The 19,499-nt window shown below is 46.9% G+C and overlaps 1 protein-coding gene across 2 annotated transcripts in view; it reads right to left on the bottom strand.

Annotated features, from left to right (window-relative positions):
- The window catches only part of LOC119957445 (E3 ubiquitin-protein ligase MARCHF5-like), a 28,118-nt gene that overhangs the window by 8,190 nt on the left and 429 nt on the right, over positions 1-19,499 (bottom strand). Inside the window, exons 2-6 of one of the 2 annotated variants that reach the window (XM_038785518.1) lie at positions 18,486-18,688; positions 15,938-16,068; positions 14,718-14,901; positions 13,242-13,408; positions 3,567-4,930 (exon numbers count right to left, since the gene is read on the bottom strand). In XM_038785518.1, coding sequence (XP_038641446.1) covers positions 4,772-4,930; positions 13,242-13,408; positions 14,718-14,901; positions 15,938-16,068; positions 18,486-18,688 — 844 coding nt within the window. In that variant the 3' untranslated portion in view covers positions 3,567-4,771. Of the gene's footprint in view, positions 1-3,566; positions 4,931-13,241; positions 13,409-14,717; positions 14,902-15,937; positions 16,069-18,485; positions 18,689-19,499 lie in introns of those variants that run through there. The other variant, XM_038785517.1, reaches the window with a different exon arrangement.

Here is a 19,499-nt window from a genome sequence, read left to right as displayed (position 1 = left end):
CCTCCTGCTCTGAGGGATTTCTCATAATAAGAACATAAGAACTAGGAGCAGGAGTAGGCCATCTGGCCCCTCGAGCCTGCTCCGCCATTCAATTGGATCATGGCTGATCTTTTGTGGACTCAGCTCCACTTTCCGGCCCGAACACCATAACCCTTAATCCCTTTATTCTTCAAAAAACTATCTATCTTTACCTTAAAAACATGCAATGAAGGAGCCTCAACTGCTTTACTGGGCAAGGAATTCCATAGATTCACAACCCTTTGGGTGAAGAAGCTCCTCCTAAACTCAGTCCTAAATCTACTTCCCCTTATTTTGAGGCTATGTCCCCCTAGTTCTGCTGTCACCCGCCAGTGGAAACAACCTGCCCGCATCTATCTTATCTATTCCCTTCATAATTTTAAATGTTTCTATAAGATCCCCCCTCATCCTTCTAAATTCCAACGAGTACAGTCCCAGTCTACTCAACCTCTCCTCATAATCCAACCCCTTCAGCTCTGGGATTAACCTAAGTGAATCTCCTCTGCACACCCTCCAGCGCCAGTACGTCCTTTCTCAAGTAAGGAGACCAAAACTGAACACAATACTCCAGGTGTGGCCACACTAACACCTTATACAATTGCATCATCGTTCGATCTCTCGCCAATCTCAGTGTCTCCCCTATTCCTTCAGCTTACAGCTCAATGCAAAGGGCTAAACGGACACTGAGTTCGGACGGGGAGTGACTAATGATATACTAAATGCTTTTCTCGTCGGTCTTTTTTTTTGTCTTTATTCTTTCACTGGATACGGGCGTCACTGGGAGGGCCAGCATTTGTTGCCCTTGAGCTGAGCGGCTCAGAGGGCGTTTCAGAGGGCACGTAGAAGACAGCCACACTGCTGTGTGACATGTCATCACACATGTAGGCCAGACCCGGTAAGGATGGCAGATTTCCTTCCCCAAAGGACTTTAGTGAACCAGATGTTTTTTTTTCCAACAATCGAATGACAGTTTAATGGTCACCGTAACTGAGCCAAATTTATATTCCAGGTTGATTCGTTGAAAATCCCACCAGCTGCTTTGATGGGATTTGATCCCAAGTCCCCAGAGAATGATCCTCCTGATTTCCAGGTCCAGTGACATTACCAGGAGCTCACCATCTCTCCTATAATAATAATCTTTATAATTGTCACAAGTAGGTTTAGATTAACACTGCAATGAAGTTACTGTGGAAAGCCCCAAGTCGCCACATTCTGGCGCCTGTTCGGGTACACAGAGGGAGAATTCAGAATGTCCAATTCACCTAACAGCACGTCTTTCGGGGCTTGTGGGAGGAAACTGGAGCGCCCGGAGGAATCCCACGCAAATACGGGGAAAACGTGCAGACAGTGACACAAGCCTAGAATCGAACCTGGGACCCTGGTGCTGTGAAGCAATAGTGATAACCACTGTGCTACCAAAAATGCACAAGGCACTTGACACAGTCAAAATGGACATCATGCCAAAGTATGCACAACTGGAAGTTTGATAAAAGAAGCAATTATTTTTTTCAACTGAAAGGTGACAGTAGCAGAGGGTTTATAGAAGAAATTCCAGAGCCTGGAGCATCGACTGCTTGAGGGGCTGGTTGCTAATTGTGCAGTGATGCGGGGGGGGGGGGTGCAGTGAGAAGCCAGAATCAGAGATAAATAGTCTGTTCTTTTGGGTGGGGAAGGAGCCAATACTGAGAGGGTTGCAGAATTACAAGAAGCAAGCCCGTGGAGTGATCTGAGAGTCAAATAATGAGAACTTTAAATTGTTCATTTTGTTTGGAGACCAGAAGCCAAAGAAGATGAACAACAGTCGGAGTGATGGCCGAGCAGGTGGGGATTTTAAGTACAACAGAATTTGGGGGAAATCAAGTCGAGTGCAAGAGGTTCAGCAAGGTGAGGTTTGAGCTAGAGAGACTTATTCTGTAGTACAACACAGGCAGTGAATCCCTGGGTGAGCTGCTGGTTGTGGAGAGGGGAGATTAGGGAGTCAGAGAGGAGATGAACAAAAAGAGAACAAAAAGATAAATAATGAGGTATTCAAAATGATGAGGGGTCTGGACAGTGCAGATAGTGAGAAATTGTTGCTACTCGTGCAAGGATCGAGAAGGACAAGGCACGGATTTAAAGCAACTGATGAGTGGCAAAAGCGATGAGGAAAAAGATTTCCCCGCAGCAAGCTGTAACGGTCTGAATGCTCAGCCGCACGGAGTGTGGTGGAAGGAGGTTCAATTGAAGCATTAAAAGGGGAATCAGACTGTTTTCTGAAAAGAAACAATATGCTGAACCATGGGGACAAGGCTGGAGAATGGCACTGTGAACTGTTCATTCAGGGGGCTGGTGTGGAGACAGTGGGCCGAATGGCCTCCTTCTGCTCTGCAACAATGATGCAACACGCATTTCAATGGTGGTGGTTTGGAAGGACAGAGGCTGGCAAAGTACCACATGTCAAATTAAGCCCCCTCGGCATGGATAGAAATGGAGCTCAAGTTAATCTCAGGAGCTCAGAAGCACCCCCATCAAATTCATATCCGGAAGGAGGAAACAGTTAGGTCAGAGGACTGGTGAAAACCTTGGTGAGTTTTTCGGTTTCATCTCCTTGCTCAGGCATCCAGTACGTTCAGCGACAATGACCACACTTGACTTGCACACCTTGACAGCGCGGAAGGTATCTGGTCACAGTGAATCATATCCAAGCTCAATATTTTCACTGAACAACATCCACCCATGCTCAGTTTCCAACAAAGTTCAGACACATCATTCGTTCTGCGGGTTTCCAACTCTGGACTGAAGGGTCCACAAATGTCTTGGTAATGGTGAGCATTAAACTAAAAGAAACTGATGGAATATTTCAGTGTCCCAAGGTTTGGAAACCAATACTCAAACCAAAGGTCACCATCATATTTAACATTAAGGACTGTGGGATAGGCAATCCCATCAAATGATAGCCCTGCTGACGTGCAGTTTCCAAAGTTTAATAGTCAGAAGTTATTACAGCTACAGGGAAAGCAAAGTGCCCCATTGACGTACAACAACAGCAACTTGCTTTCAGAAAGCACCTCTTAACGTAGTAAAACGTCCCAAGGCACGACACAGTAACACTAAACAAAATCCGACACCAAACCCAGAAGATGATGTGATGGCAGATGAACATTAGCTTGGTAAAAGAGGGAGGGTTCAAGGAGCCTCTCTTAAAGGAGAGGTGGGAGAGCCGGAGGGGTTCAGGGAGTGAATTCCAGAGCTCAGGGCCTCGGCAGCTGAAAGCACAGTCTCCAAAGGAATATGCAAGCTAGAATTGGGAGAAGAACAGAGGGTTGTTGGTGGCACATGTCTCACGTCTGCATGGTTGTGTCCTTCTAGTGGTGTCCCGACAATTAGCTGGTTTGGGAGCAGAATGACAGGCTGCAGGGAACACAACAGCCCTATCAGACAACAAGCACTCCAAGTCACTCGAGACCAGTCAGGCTGGCACAGTTACCGTAAAATAACCGGTGTACGTGCATGGCAGAGTGAGTGGAGGTTTTGAAATTCACACAGAAATAAAACACACCAAAAAACCGGAGGGTTCAGCAATGCTCCCTGTGGCTGACTGGCATTTACCAGAATGAGAAGGCAGCAACAATTCGGAGCTGGCATCTTTATTCAGTTACATTTATCGAGAATCCCTGTCTTTTTCTTCCAGTTTAATTATTCCAAATAGCTGTGCATAAATTAGAAAGCAAAATGCAAATTTAAACGCAATTATGATGGCTACCACCCACCGCAGAGAGAAAAACAAGATCCATTAAAAATAAATTATTTCCTGTGGGTAGAAAAAAAAATGTGATCTAAAATATCCTAATTTTAAATATATATTTATAAAATCAAGTCACCTTATTTGGATGTGCCTATTTTAGTCACATGCAATGGGCACAGAAAACTCTGCTCAGGCTAAAAGCTGGTGAAGCTCTAGTTAAACCTCGACTTTAACTTGTCACTACATTTCTGTGCCTCCTTATGGCCCGATCGCAGGTTGTGGCAAAAGGATTATTAGTGAACGGAAAAATCTCCGCGGGTTTGATCCAATGACAAGGGCTGGGGAAATCGCAGCAGACCCCCCCCACGTGCACTTCACTGTTGGCAAATCTGCTGCTCCTCTTGCATCTCTTCTTCGGATGCTCAGCAGTGGGCGATTGGCTGAGCCGAGATCGAGTGCTGTCTCCTCCTCAGAAAAATAAGCACGAGAATGTTGTCGGGAATACCGGATGTCCCAGCTTTGATACAGCCACAACGGGACGCAAATTCAGCAGAGCACTGCGTCCCGTAATAGTTCATCACCTGTGGTGAGGGCACGCCCAGTCTCTGCCTGGAAGCGGCAGGAGTGTGGCATCTGCCGAGCCATATCCTGCCATGACATGGTGCAGCACTCCCAAGGTACTGCTCAGGATGGAGGCCTCTTGGCAGGGATGTACTGAGTGGCAGTAGTTTCAAACATGAAAAAAATAAATGAGATGAACAAAACAGCAAAAATAATTGAAGAGCAACTGATTAGGACGAGACATGTTAAGTCAAGGTTTCAACAAAAAAAAAAACTGATGGGAGCTGGATCAGCACATCTGTGGCTGGATTCCCACCCGGCGCTTGGCTGTCTGCGAATGTCATGACAATCCCGAGTGGGATTATGTCCGGTGCCAGTTCCGGTGGGCTGGAGAGGAGGAAGAGGAAACAGTCCATCTTAGCACAGCACCTGCTCATATCTCAGCCGTTCATGCCCTCCATCGCTGCTTCAGTCACTGCCAGAGTCCTCATAGCCTGCCTGCAGCTCTTCCTGCTCATCTTCCCGCTCAGGGTAGTTCAGAATCCGGCGATTTGCCTGCATCAGATATTGCTGTTGTCTGAAGTAAACCTTTAAAGCCCCTTTGATAGCAACAAAGGCAATCCCTCCCTAAAAGGGGGAAGAGAGACATATTGAGAAACAGAAATGCACAGCAAGGCAACTGGAAATTGAAAGATACCACAATTACGCTTTCTGTAACCTTCTTGTATGGCTCCTGGAGATATTCTCAGGACCCTCCACTATCTCAACCAATATACTCATTTAGAATTGGAGCTTTTCACAACACAGAAGGAGGTTATTCAGCCCATTATCCTGATGTCAACTGTGAACCATCTCTCCGCATGTCAGTCTTCCGTGCCGGAGTCGTGCCGTCCCACAGTTTGGCTCATTTTTCTTCTTCAAATCCTTTTCCCCACCCCCTGGAATGAGAGTCGCCACAACGCCCTGAGGACCAGAGGCTGCTCAACCCCTCTTTGAGAGAGCTGACTGGTGGTGACTTAACCCGAGGGTCACCACATTTCAGGCAAGGGACAAGGTTGAGAAAGCAGGGCCTCCATGGATAACCTCAGGCGGTATGGGGAACTGAACCCGGGCTGTTGCCGTGGCTCCACGTCACAGACCAGGCGTCCAGCCAACTGAGCTGACGGGGTTCTGCTTCCTGTGCAATTAGTAGCCAGGAATCCAAGAGCCAGACAATTTTCACCCGACTTCTCCCTTCATCAGGCTGCTGATGGCCTCCGACTTCCCAGCTCATTGATCAGGGGCAACACTTTCTCTCACCCGCTCCACTTACCTCATCAAAAGCAGCCGAGAATTCAAAATCCCTTTCATCCTGATATTCTGCATTTGAGGTTGTCCCTTCAATATATATTTAAGCTGCTGTAAAGTTATTTTTATTCCATAACTGAAGAAATATGCCATTGGCCCTTGGAGCTGCTCGTCAGTGAGGCCACTTCCAAACTAACCGCAGATGGACTGGCACAGGTTTATGCTGGCTAATTCCACTGTCAAATAAAATTCAACAAGTTTGCCTTTTCCTCTTCTCTCTTACCCCCCCCCAAGTCCTCCCATGGAAATTTTTTAAATTCTTAAATTAGAGTACCCATTTGTTTTTTTTCCAATGAAGGGACAATTTAGCGTGGCCAATCCACCTAACATGCACACCTTTGTGTTGTGGGGGCGAAACCCACGCAGACACGGGCAGAGTGAGCAACCTCCACACGGGCAGTGACCCGGGGCCGGGATCGAACTTGGGTCCTCAATGCCGTGAGGCAGCAGTGCTAACCACTGTTCCACCGTGCCGCCCCTCCCTTGCAAATGTTAGCTCTGAATCTGGGCGGCATGGCGGCGCAGTGGTTAGCACTGCTAACTCACTGCGCCGAGGCCCCAGGTTCGATTCCGCCTCTGGGTCGCTGTCCGTGTGGAGTTTGCTCATTCTCCCCGTGTCTGCGTGGGTTTCACCCCCACAACCCAAAGATGTGCAGGGTAGGTGGGTTGGCCAATGCTAAATTGCCCCTTAATTGGGAATAAAAAGGCACTTGGGCACTTGAAAATTTTTTTAAAATCTCTGAATGGGATACAGGTTCCACAGGCACAAACTTCCCAACACTGCTTCGATCCAAGTGGCCATTCATGGAGAATGGAATGCACGGTCTGCAGGATATTTCACTGTGGGAACCCAAACCTTGCTTTACCTTCCCGCTTTGCAACAATCAACGGGTTAGAGTCTCAGAATATGAAGTCTAGCTGCTATTATGCCAGGCTTTGGTTGGAACATATCCTGATGTCCTTCGAGGGACTGAACCCAAGGCTCACAGGATTAATTTCTGGGATGAAGGAGCAGTACTTTAAGGAAAATTCTCTTCAGTTTAGTGATCTCACTGATATGCATGCAGCACGCGGCAGGATTTGGTTGTGAGAGGCCGTTGTCCCTGGTTGCAAAGTCCAGATGTTGGAGGCATAGTCTCAGGATCAGGAGTTGGATGGGAAGGAAAGATTTCCAAACTCACACATATGTGAATATTTTGTGTTTTTAAAAATATATAATTTTTTCAATTAAGGGGCAATTGAGCATGGCCAGTCGACCTACCCTGCACATCTTCTGGGTTTGAGACGTTTGGAGACACGGGGAGAATGTGCAAACTCCACACGGACACTGCACCACCGTGCCACCCTAATATTTGAATTTTGCTGCTCAATCACTAAAGAGACTCAAGATGAAGACTGATAACCTTTTGGACACTGAAAAAAAGAGGAATTAAGGGATACGGGGACAGGTTGGAAAGTCTAGATGATGAAATACAGGGGAGTCAAGGGTTATGGGCACACAGGAAAGTGGAGTTGGGGCCAAGATCCAAGCAGCCATGGTTGTATTCAATGACGGAGCATGTGGAGGGGTTGTATATCCTCTTTATGCGCCGATTGCTTGTGGGCTGGTTCTCCAGAGATCCTGTGCCCTGTCCCCCACTCAGATTCATGGATGTTTACAGCACAGGAGGCCATTCAGCCCATCGCTCCCACGCCAGTCAACAAAGATTTGATTGCACGAATCCCATTTTCCAATGCTTGGCCCATTGACCTGGAAATTATGGCGGCGCAAGAGAGTACCTAAATACTTCTTCAATGATGCCGGAGTTCCTGAATTAACCACCTTTTCAGGCAGCCAGTTTCAGACTCTGAGGGTGAAGATGTTTCTTCCCTTCTCTTCACCTTCTATCTCTTCTCTTAAATCTATGCCCCAGGCTATTGACCCTCTGCTGATGGATTACGTGCTTTCCTGTCAAACCAATCTATGGCCCCATAATCTTATACATCTCTGTAAGGTTCTCTTTCAACCTTTGGCGCAAGGAAAGCGCCCCAGTCTATCCCATCTCTCCTGGCAGCCCAGACAGCAACCTGGCAAATGTGCTCTGCACCCTCTCCAGTGCAATCACATCCTTCCTATAATGTGGTGACCGGAACTGCACACAGTAGTCCAGTCGTACCCTAACCAACTATTTATACAGTGACAGCACAACATCCCTGCTCTTGTACTTTATGCTTCTGGTCATAAGCCTAACCTTTGTACTCTCAGGTTGAGATCTGAATGAGCCAATAAAGTAGGGATTCAGTTTCCATTTCCACGTGCTGGGCTACAGCTTGAAGGAAATTTTAGGTGCTGACGCACTGCCTGGATGCCTTCCCAGTCTGACTTCCGAGGCATTTGAGGCACACTGCTGGCATAGCTTGATTCTTAGTCACAAACTCTTGTAATAGAATGGCTCAGCTGCTCCAGCGACCACTTGTTCTCCCCAGTTTCTGGTACTTGTCTGAATCAGGAGGATGGACAGCCGAGTTAACCAAAGACCACATCACAGTCCAAGCTGGCTGTGAAATTTGAGAACACCTTTCAGCAGGGATAAGTGGATTGTGATCTTCAGCATCATTGCTGGTTTGAAGTGTCCTCGTTTTAAAAGTTGAAGTCACACCTCAAGAATGTGATTGTGTGGTAATGTCACTGGGCCAGTAATGCAGAGGAGCAGGCTAATCCTCTGGGGACATGGGTTCAAATCCCACCACGGAGCTGGTGGAATTTACATTCAATGAACAATCTGGCTACTGTGAAACAATGGTCTTGAAAAGCCATCTGCTTCACAAATATCCTTTGGGGAAGGAAATGTGTCACCCTTCCCGACATGTCATTCCAGATCCACAATAACGTGGTTGACTTTTAACTGCCTCAAGTGGCCTAGCAAACCACTCAGTTGGAGGGCAATTAGGGACTGGCAATAAATGCTGTTCTTGCCAGCAAAACCCATAACCCATTGGAAGAATTTGAAAGTGCTCAAGCTACCCTTTGATGTCTCACCCTGGAAACATTTCAGTGAACCTTTCCTGCACCCCCTCACATCCTTCCTCAAGTGGGGTGGTGAGAACTGGACAACAATTGAGGCTAACCAGTGGATTCCTGCAATGGTTACAGCTTTCTTCATGGGCCTGATGTTTCTTTCTTTAAACTTCAAACATTCAACTTTTTTTCGTCAACGTGCAATCCACAATCATTGCATTCATTTGGCTCCGTTTCGCATTCTTCAGGATCAATAAGAAGAACATTCACGGGGAATGTATTGCTTTGTCAGCAAAAGCAGAAGCAAGAAAGGTGAATGGGCAGCTCATCTGCTTCTGGTGGCGTCCGTCCTGGAAGGAATATTGGACAGCAATTGAGAGAATCATGTGCTCTCCTTCCAGTAAACACTACGCGATCGCTACAGCGGGAAATTCAGTTGAAGCCACGGTCTCAGGTTTTAACCTGAACAGGTTTCTGCAGCTCGCTTTGATAACATGCCCACATTGGGCTTGGATGATTCACACCAACTGGAAGGATGCGACCAACGCAAGTCCAATCACACTTTACAATTGCAAAGTCTTATCAGCTTCAGTTGAGGCAAACTCGTGGCAAACTCTGCTGCAGAGGGGAGGGGTAATGAGTGTGATAGTGCAATAGTTATAGGAGATTCAATTGTAAGGGGCTAGACAGGCGTTTCTGTGGCCGCAAACGAGACTCCAGGATGGTATGTTAACTCCCTGGTGCCGAGGGTCAAGGATGTCTTGGAGCGGATAAAGGACATTCTGGAGGGGGAGGGTGAACAGCCAGTGGTCGTGGTACACATCGGTACAAACAACATAGGTTTAAAAAAAGAGATGAGGTCCAGAATACAGGGAGCTAGGAAGGAAGTTAAGAAATCAGACCTCAAAGGTAATGATCTCAGGATTACTACTGGTGCCATGTGCTAGTCAGAATAGAAATGACAGGATATATAGGATGAATATGTGGCTGAAGAGATGATGTCAGGGGGAGGGTTTCAGATTCCTGGGGCATTGGGACCGGTTCTGGGAGAGGTGGGACCTGTACAAACTGGACGGGTTACACCTGGGCAGGACTGGAACTGATGTCCTAGGGGAGCTATTTGCTAGAACGGTTAGGGAGAGTTTAAACTAATAATGAAATGAAATGAAATGAAAATCGCTTATTGTCACGAGTAGGCTTCAATGAAGTTACTGTGAAAAGCCCCTAGTCGCCACATTCCGGCACCTGTCCGGGGAGGCTGGTACGGGAATCGAACCGTGCTGCTGGCCTGCTTGGTCTGCTTTAAAAGCCAGCGATTTAGCCTGGTGAGCTAAACCAGCCCCTAATATGCCAGGGAGAGGGAACCTATGCAAGGAGTCAGAGAAAGAGGGAGCATGGACAAAAGCAAAAGGTAGAAAAGTGATAGGTGGAGAAACCAAGGACAAAATTCAAACAGGGCAGGAGAGAAAAATATTGGGAGCAAAGACAAGCATTGTGAAAAAGACAAACTTTTTGTTTTTTATAAATTTAGAGTACCCAATTATTTTTTTCCAATTAAGGGGCAATTTAGCGTGGCCAATCCACCTACCCTGCACATCTTTGGGTTGTGGGGATGAAACCCACGCAAACACGGGGAGAATGTGCAAACTCCACACGGACAGTGACCCAGGGCCGGGATTCGAACCCAGGTCCTCAGCGCCGTAGGCAGTAATGCTAACCACTGTGCCACCGTGCTGCCCTTGGGTGATTTTAATTTTCACATAGATTGGGCAAATCAAATTAGCCACAATGCGTAGAGGAGGAATTCCTGGAATGTATACGGGATGGTTTTCTTGACCAATATGTGGAGGAACCAACTAGAGAGCTGGCCATCTTAGACTGGGTACTGTGTAATGAGAAGGGGGTCATTGCCAATCTGGCTGTACGAGACCCCTTTGGGACGAGCGACCATAACATGGTAGAATTTTTTATCAAGATGGAGAGTGAAGTAGTTGATTCGGAGACTTGGGTGCTGAACCTTAACAAAGGGAACTATGAGGATATGAGGCGTGAGTTGGCCTTGATAGATTGGGGAGAGTAACTTAAAGGGATGACAGTGGATAGACAATGGCAAACATTCAAGGAACGCATGGAGGAACTACAGCAACTGTTCATTCCTGTCTGGCACAAAAGCAAAGGGGATCAGCGGGCCAATCCATGGCTTACAAAGGAAATTAGAAATAGTATCCGATACAAGGAAGAAGCAAACAGATTGGCCAAGAAAAATAAGAGGTCTGAGGATTGGGAGCAGTTTAGAATTCAGCAAAGAAGGTCGAAGGGATTGATTAAGAATGGGAAAGTACAGTACGAAAGAAAGCTTGCAGGGAACATAAAGACTGACACTAAGAGTTTCTACAGATCTGTGAAGAGAAAGAGATTGGTGAAGAGAAATGTAGGCCGACTCCAGACAGAAACAGGGGAATGCATAATAAGGGACAAAGAAATGGCTGAGCAATTGAATACATACTTTGGTTCTGTCTTCACAAATGAGGACACAAATCAGATCCCAGAAATGTTGGAGAATGAAAGGTTCAGTGAGAGGGGAGATCAACATTAGTAGAGAAATGGTGCTGGGAAAACTGATGGGATTGAAGGTGGATAAATCCCCAGGGCCTGAGAATCTGCATCCCAGAATGCTTAAGGAGGTGGCTCTGGAAATAGTGGATGCATTGGTGGTCATCTTCCGGGATTCTATAGACTCTGGAACTGTCCCTGCAGATTGGAGGGGAACTCACGTCACTCCTATATTCAAAAAGGGAGGTAGAGAGAAAGCCGGGAATTATAGACCAGTAAGCCGAACATCGGTAGTGGGGAAAATGCTTGAATCCATTATCAAGGACTTTATAGCGGAACATTTAGAAAGCAGTGGCAGGATCAGTCAAAGTCAGCATGGATTTGTGAAGGGAAAATCATGCTTGACAAATCTGTTGGAATTCTTTGAAGATGTAACCAGTACAGTCGCCAAGGGGGAGCCAGTCGATGTGGTATATTTGGACTTTCAGAAGGCATTTGACAAAGTCCCGCATAAGAAATTATTGTGCAAAATTAAAGCGCATGGGATTGGGGGAAATGTATTGTGGAGGATAGAAAACTGGTTGGCGGAGAGGAAATATATTCAAGAGGTGGCTAGATATAGCACTTGGGGAGAATGGGATCAAAGGCTATGGGGAGAAAGCAGGATTAAGCTATTGAGTTGGATGATCAGCCATGATCGTGATGAATGATGGAGCAGGCTCGAAGGGCCAAAAGGCCTCCTCCTGCTCCTATCTTCTATGTGTCTATGAGGCCTCAGGTTGATGCCACGGGTGATTGTTTTGCAAATTGATTTATTTAAGGGATGTGGGTGTCGCCGGCTAGGCCAGCATTTATTGCCCATTCGTAATTGTTGTCGGGAAAGTAGTGGTGAATCGCCTTCTTGAACCTCGACAGACCGCATTGTGCAGATCCACCCACAGTGCTCTGAGGGAGAGAGTTCCAGGATTCTGATCCAGCGACAGTGAAGGAACAGCGAAGTATTTCCAAGTCAGGATGGTGTGCGGCTTGGAGGGGAACTTGCAGGTGGCGGTGTTCCCAAGCATTTCTCTGCCCTTGTCCTTCCCGATGGTAAAACGGAAGCGGGTTTGGAAGATGCTGTGCTTTGGTGAGTTGCTGCAGTGCCTCTTGTGGATTGTCCAGACCGCTGCTACTTGTAAGAAAAATTCCCAAGCTGAGATAGGAAGAAGACACCGAGACGAGGATACTTTTGAGCCAGACTGTTTATTGTAGAGCTTACTCCCTCTACCCAGCGCTGGATGAGCCTTCTCTATGTACACATTTGAGTATAATTCAGTAATCTGTTAACCATATTACCTGATACAACTAAGATCCATAAACAGATACTAACACCACTGTGCATCAGTGGTGGAGGGAGTGAATGTTTAAGATGGTGGATGGGATGCCAACCCAGTGGGCTGCTTTGTCCTGGATAGTGTTGAGCTTCTTGAGTATTGTTAGAGCTGCCCTCATCCAGGCAAGTGAAGAGTGTTCCATCACACTCCTGCCTTGTAGACGGTAGATAGGCTTCGGGAGTCAGGAAATGAGTAACATGCCGCAGGATTCCTAGACTCTGACTTGCTCTTGTGGCCACAATATTGATATGCCTGATCAATGGAACCCCCCCCCCCCCCCCCCCCCCCCCAGGATGTTGGGCGATTCAGCGATGGTAATGCCTCTGAATATCATGCGGAGATGGTTCTATTCTCTCTTGTTGGAGATGGTCATTCCCTGTGTGCTACTTATCAGCCAAAGCTTGAACGTTGTCCAGATATAGCTGCATTTGCACAGACTGGTTGTGGTTGTCGGATCTCAATCATCCCAAGACGGTAGCAGAAATTCCTTCAGGCCAAACTATCCTTAGCTTCTTCGTCAATGGCCTGCTGTCCATCATCAGGTCACAAGTGGGGATGTTTGCTGATGATCGCAGAATGATGCACAGTAGCTGTGCTCAGCGTGAGCCAGTGTCTCCGGGAGAGGAAGGGGGAAAATAAATCAGAGGCAATGTGCAGACGTACTCACCAAGATGGTCCGCTGCAGGTTGGAGTTGACACCGCTGAATATGAGCTTGCCCACCATGCTGGAGATTGTGGGAAAGATGAGTGCACCACACAGAATGCGGGATACGGACATGTGATCAGTCTGATAGCTGGTCTCAGCTGGTACACGGGGAACAGGGCATCCAAAACCTGTACAATGGAATAATAATCATCTTTATTAGTGTCACAAATCCAGGCAGCATGGTGGCACAGTGGTTAGCACTGCTACCTCACACATTCTCCCCATGTTTGCGTGGGTTGCGCCCCCACAACCCAAAAGATGTGCAGGCTCGGTGGATTGGCCACGCTAAATTGCCCGTTAACTGGAAAAAATGAATTGGGTACTGTAAGTAGGCTTAAGTAAGTAGGTCACAAGTAGACTTACATTAACACTGCAATGAAGTTACTGTGAAAATCCCCCAGTCGCCACATTCCGGCACCTGTTTAGGTACACTGAGGGAGAATTCAGAATGTCCAATTCACCTAACAAGCACGTCTTTCGGGTCTTGTGGGAGGAAACCGGAGCACCCGGAGGAAACCCACGCAGACACGGGGGAAGCGTGCAGACACCACAGACAGTGACCCAAGCCGGGAATCGAATCCGGGTCCCTGGAACTGAGAAGCACCGGTGCTAGCCACTATGCTGCCTTAACACAGTCTGAATGGTGCACAAAAATGCAGGAGATGCAAACACACACCCACCCACACTGTACGTTCGAGGGGGTGGTTGTATGGCTTGGTTCGTAATGTAATTTGAAATAACTCAGTATTAAATCTGACCGCTCCTTTGTGGTGTTTACTGATCTAGCATTTCCAGGCCAAGCTGACACCTTGAGCTTCAGTGCTTTGGCAAGACAAAAAATGAATGCTGTCAGCAGAAGGTGGATTCACAGTCAATGGTTAGAAAATTGAGGCAGTTTCAATTGCCATTAACAAATAGAGAAGGTGAGAGACAGTGTTTGCAAGATTGGAAGTGTGGGTGAAAAACCAAGACAGTGAGAGAAGACAGATCAACAACACAAGACAACAAAAATCTATATGTATATAGCACCACCAAGATAAAAAAAAAGTACAAGCCACTTCATTTGACATAAAGCCACTTCAGCAGATATGAAAGTAGATTGACAAAATATGTTGATTTTTATGGAGCCTCTTCAAGAGGGAAACAAGGTACAGAGAGGTAATGATAGGGCCCTGACAGCTCAAGACACATCCATCAATGATGGAATGAGTTGGAGGTTACAGTGACAGAGAGGGCAAGGCAGTAGAGATATATAAAAAAGGAGGAAGAGATTTGGCAATCTGACTTGGAAAGGTCAAAACCCGGCTTCGGGACGGCAACAGGCTTATGTATCTATGGATGGATCATAAGAAAGGAGAAGCTGAAATCTTTCGCTATGCAGTCCTTGGTGACGGCTTATTGTGGGCAGTGTGACATGGGAAGGGGCTGGGGTCTCACCTGGAAATATGTTGCTGAGAACCTGCAGCTTGCTGGAGTACCTGCGCCACATGCGAAGCACAAAGTCCTCCCACCGGATCATCTTGGCCAGAATAAGCATCACTGGAATGGTGGGCAACCCCATGAGTAGGAAGAGTGGGTCTGCTCGTTCCATGAGGTCCAGACCTTTCTTGTGCCCAACAACCTGCAGAGAATTCAAGACAGAGCCAAGTTACTGAATAGTCTTCTGCACTCCCTGTTTCAAATCGGATTACATTAGATGTGCAGCACAGAAACAAATCATTTAGCCCAACCCCATAATGGTGTTTAAGCCATCTTTCCTTACCCAAGTCCACCACCACATCCATCGATTCCATTCTCTCCAGCAACCTGTTTTAAAATTTCCCGTTCTTCTATTTCACTTCCTTTGTGGCCTTGATTCTTCCTACCTCGAACTCTCACCTTACCTACATAGAATCCCGACAGTGCAGAAGGAGGCCATTTGGCCCATCGAGTCTGCACCAACTCTCCAAAAGAGCACTCTCTCCAGGCCCGATGCTCCCACCTTATCACCGTGGCCATTGATCATGGCAACCTGCTGAAAGGACACTGTCCAATTACAGGACATGCAAACTATGTATTCAAATGGGACATGGACCCGGTGCTGCAAAACCTTAACCAATAACACTGACATCACAAGCTTTTTTTTTATAAATTTAGAGTACCCAATTCATTTTTTCCCAATTAAGGAGCAATTTAGCGTGGCCAATCCACCTAGCCTGCATATCTTTGGGTTGTGGGGTGAAACCCACGCAAACACGGGTTGAATGTGCAAACTCCACACGGACAGTGACCCAGAGCCAGGATCGAATCTGGGACCTCGGCGGCGTGAGGCAGCAGTGCTAACCCACTGCGCCACCGTGCTGCCCTTTGGCATCACAATCCGAAGATCCATCCCATTCCCATCCAACTGCAATTGTCACTGCAGATTGTTCCTCAACCTAGAGACATTGAGATGAACCGCAATTGCCAACTGCAATCAGAGAACACAATAGGGACCTCCTCATCCACACAATCAGCACACTTACCAACTGACCTATCGGGGAACAAGGCTTCCATGTGGGAAAGGCCAGCTCTTAACATTTACTGATTTGAAGTGGATGGTAAGCTAATTCTTGGCTCCAGAGAACAAGGAGTGATACATTTGATAGAACGCTAGGTCGAGGGGGTATGATGCCAACCTGCATTACTGTCACTGCTCCGTATGTCACTGCTGACCAGTATACTGTGCCGACCACGATGCTGGCTGCTGCAAAGGGGCTGGCTTTGGACAGAATGCGGTCAACCTGATGCAAGGAGTACACAACTGGACCTGAAGAAAAGATGCATAAAACAAACATCAGAAAGAACTTTCAGAAACGCACATGGCAAACCCACACCACACTCGTTTCTCTTTCGACATATATCATTGTTGCTTTGAAAGCATCGCTGGTCGTGCTGATTCTAAAAACTTCTTTAGGAGGCTTAAACCTCTCCCAGAGCTTGGACAGAATGGCCGGCCATTCTCTCTTGGTCTTTTTGGCATCTCTAGTTCATTGACACAACCTGGTACCTCGCGTGTCTCAATCTTGCAAACCTCAACATATCTTTTTCCTCAACATTTAACACGGTGAAAACAAGACTCACAATTCCAGAGTCTCAGTGCCAAACTCATTCATTCCCACACTGGAAGCCCTCCCTGAACCACTCTGCCTCTCCAGCTTCAATGCTTGCATTAACACCCAGCTCTGAAACCAAGATCACTGCTATTAATATTTCTTCCTTTGGCTCAGTGTCCAGTTCACCATGAAGAGTCTAGGGACGTTTTTGTCCATTAAAAAAAAAAGAGCAGGTTATGTCAGCTGCTGTCGAATCACTGAAATAAGTACAATCCATCTATTTAATGTGGTTGCCCGTAACGGTCGGCTAACTTCAGTAGGGCACCAGTGTGTTAGTTTAGATCTGTCACGAAGCACGTTAATGCTATCTGAAGGATATCCCAACTTGGAACACCAGTTGGTGGGGGTGTGTAGTTTTGTTTTGCTGTGAGGATTCAAGTGAACCCCAGTGAGAATAAGCTGCCCAGTCATCGTGTAACAATTATTAAAGACTATGAAAGTAAAGACCAATACACATGAACAGGACTATTCCATTCCATAACAACAAAGCTATATGAATTACTAACCACACCTACAGTTTATGTAGAACTCCTTTCAAATTCTTTGGATCTTTGAACTCCTTCAGACTTTCTTGTTTCCCCAGACAACATTGAAAGTAAATAAATCAACAAAGGTAAAACTTGCAAATAGTTACCATACCATACAAGGATAATAATTACGTCTGGGCCCCGTGGGTCACTGACTGTGTGGAGTTTACGCATTCTCCCCGTGTCTGCCTGCGTTTCAGCCCCACAACACTCACAACCCAAAGATTGTGAGGGGCAGCAGGGTAGCATGGTGGTTAGCATAAATGCTTCACAGCTCCAGGGTCCCAGGTTCGATTCCCGGCTGGGTCACTGTCTGTGTGGAGTCTGCACGTCCTCCCCCTGTGTGCGTGGGTTTCCTCCGGGTGCTCCGGTTTCCTCCCACAGTCCAAAGATGTGCGGGCTAGGTGGATTGGCCATGCTAAATTGCCCGTAGTGTCCTAATAAAAGTAAGGTTAAGGGGGGGGGGTTGTTGGGTTACGGGTATAGGGTGGATACGTGGGTTTGAGTAGGGTGATCATGGCTCGGCACAACATTGAGGGCCGAAGGGCCTGTTCTGTGCTGTACTGTTCTATGTGCAGGTTAATTGGAGAAAAATAATTGAGTACTCTAAATTATTTTTCAAAGTCTGGGAAACGTCCTGTCCTGGTACAGCGAAGATACTTCTAACCAAAAAGAAAATGCTGGAAAATCTCAGCCGTTCTGGCAGCATCTGTATGAAGAGAAAAGAGCTAACGTTTCGAGTCCAGGTGACTCTTTGTCAAAGCTTTGACAATGGGTCATCTGGACTCGAAACGTCAGCTCTTTTCTATCCCTCCAGATGCTGCCAGACCTGCTGAGATTTTCCAGCATTTTCTCTTTGGTTTCAGATTCCAGCATCTGCAGTAATTTGCTTTTATTTAGAAGATACTTATAAACTGCCTTCCCGAAGGTTTTCTGCACTACTTAGCTCTAGGATTTGGGGACTGTTGGATGTAAACGTGGCCTTCAGGCTTGGTGGCTGGAAAACTAGCAGATCCGTTTCTTGAGCCTGCTCGGTGTTAACTGGCCTCCCTTGTTTCTGAGGGTCCGGCCAATTATACCTTTGTTCCTCTTGATTATGTGCTCCGTGTATTTGGCTGTCTTCCCCTATCAACTTCCTTGATTCTGGACATTAATATCACATTGACCATTCCCAATTATTTATGTGATCTCTTTCTCTTCACAAGCCAGACACAGCTGATTCTTACCTAAACTGTCTTCTAATCTCGTTATTGGGAGGGACACATCTCATTGGGACCTTTTGAATCCTGGTTACTGCTGTCTCCAGACAGATCTCTCTGCCTGTTGTTGGACATCGTGTTGTGTTTTGGCAAATGTGTTTTACTGCTGTTGCGAGGCAAATTCACGATCGACCAAACTTGAAGCCAAACTCGAGGTTTTGAATTACTTTAAACATAATCAAAAGGCAAATCATGACAAGAACGGTGCATAAATACATATTATTGGAAGGTATCTATTTTCTGACTTTACAACCTACGGGGAAAAGACAAAATTCTCAGACGTACCTAACTTTGGGAAGACTATCAAGTACTCAGTGTTGCACTGTGGGCATGCCACCCGGCCTGTGCTGTTTCCCTTCTGTTTCTCATCCAGCCACCGTTGTAGGCATGCCTGGTGGATCCATTTTGTGGATCCTTTACATCGACACGGGCTTACCCATTCTGCTGAGCGATCATCAAGGTCGGTAGCAAAGCAAACCCAACAATTCCTGCAGAAAGCAATCAAGGACAATACTGACAAACACAAGGAAATATTGTATCTCACTCAGAGTAGCCCGACCCATAATAGCTTCTTAAATGTGTAAATAATTGCAAATAAAAATCAACATTTTCAAGGGAATTGGGGTAGGGTTGCCAATTCTGGCAAAAATGTTCAGCCAGAAGTGCCGAGTGGATGATCCATCTCGGCCTCCTCCAGAGGTACCAGCGTCACAGATGTCAGTCTGCAGCCAAGTTGATTCTCTCCACGTGACATCAAGATATTGCGAGGGTTATGGGTCCTGATAGATTCTGGCAATAGTACTGAAGACCTGTGCTCCAGAACTCTGGCATCTACCCAGCAATGTGGATAATTGCCTGGGTGTGTCCTGTACACAAAAAGCAGGACAAATTCAACCCTTCAAATGACTGCCCGATCAGTCTTTAGTCACTTGATGGAAGGGGTGAGGAGGATGAGGGGGGGTGAGATGAAATGAAATGAAAATTGCTTATTGTCACGAGTAGGCTTCAATTAAGTTACTGTGAAAAGCCCCTAGTCGCCACATTCCGGCACCTGTTTGGGGAGGCTGGTATGGGAATTGAACCGTGCTGCTGGCCTGCCTTGGTCTGCTTTAAAAGCCAGCGATTTAGCCGAGTGAGCTAAACCAGTGAGGGGGTGAGGAGGATGAGGGGGGGTGAGGAGGATGAGGCGGGGGGGGTGAGGATGAGGGTGCAGGGGTGAGGATGAGGGTGGGGGCGTGAGGAGGATGAGGGTGGGGGGTGGAGGATGAGGGTGGGGGAGTGAGAGGGGTGGGGGGGAGT

The sequence above is a fragment of the Scyliorhinus canicula genome, chromosome 26, assembly GCF_902713615.1.
Source record: "Scyliorhinus canicula chromosome 26, sScyCan1.1, whole genome shotgun sequence".
Taxonomy (NCBI): domain Eukaryota; kingdom Metazoa; phylum Chordata; class Chondrichthyes; order Carcharhiniformes; family Scyliorhinidae; genus Scyliorhinus; species Scyliorhinus canicula.
The sequence above is the reverse complement of the archived record's forward strand: the minus strand, read 5'-3'. Positions and strand labels throughout refer to the sequence as shown.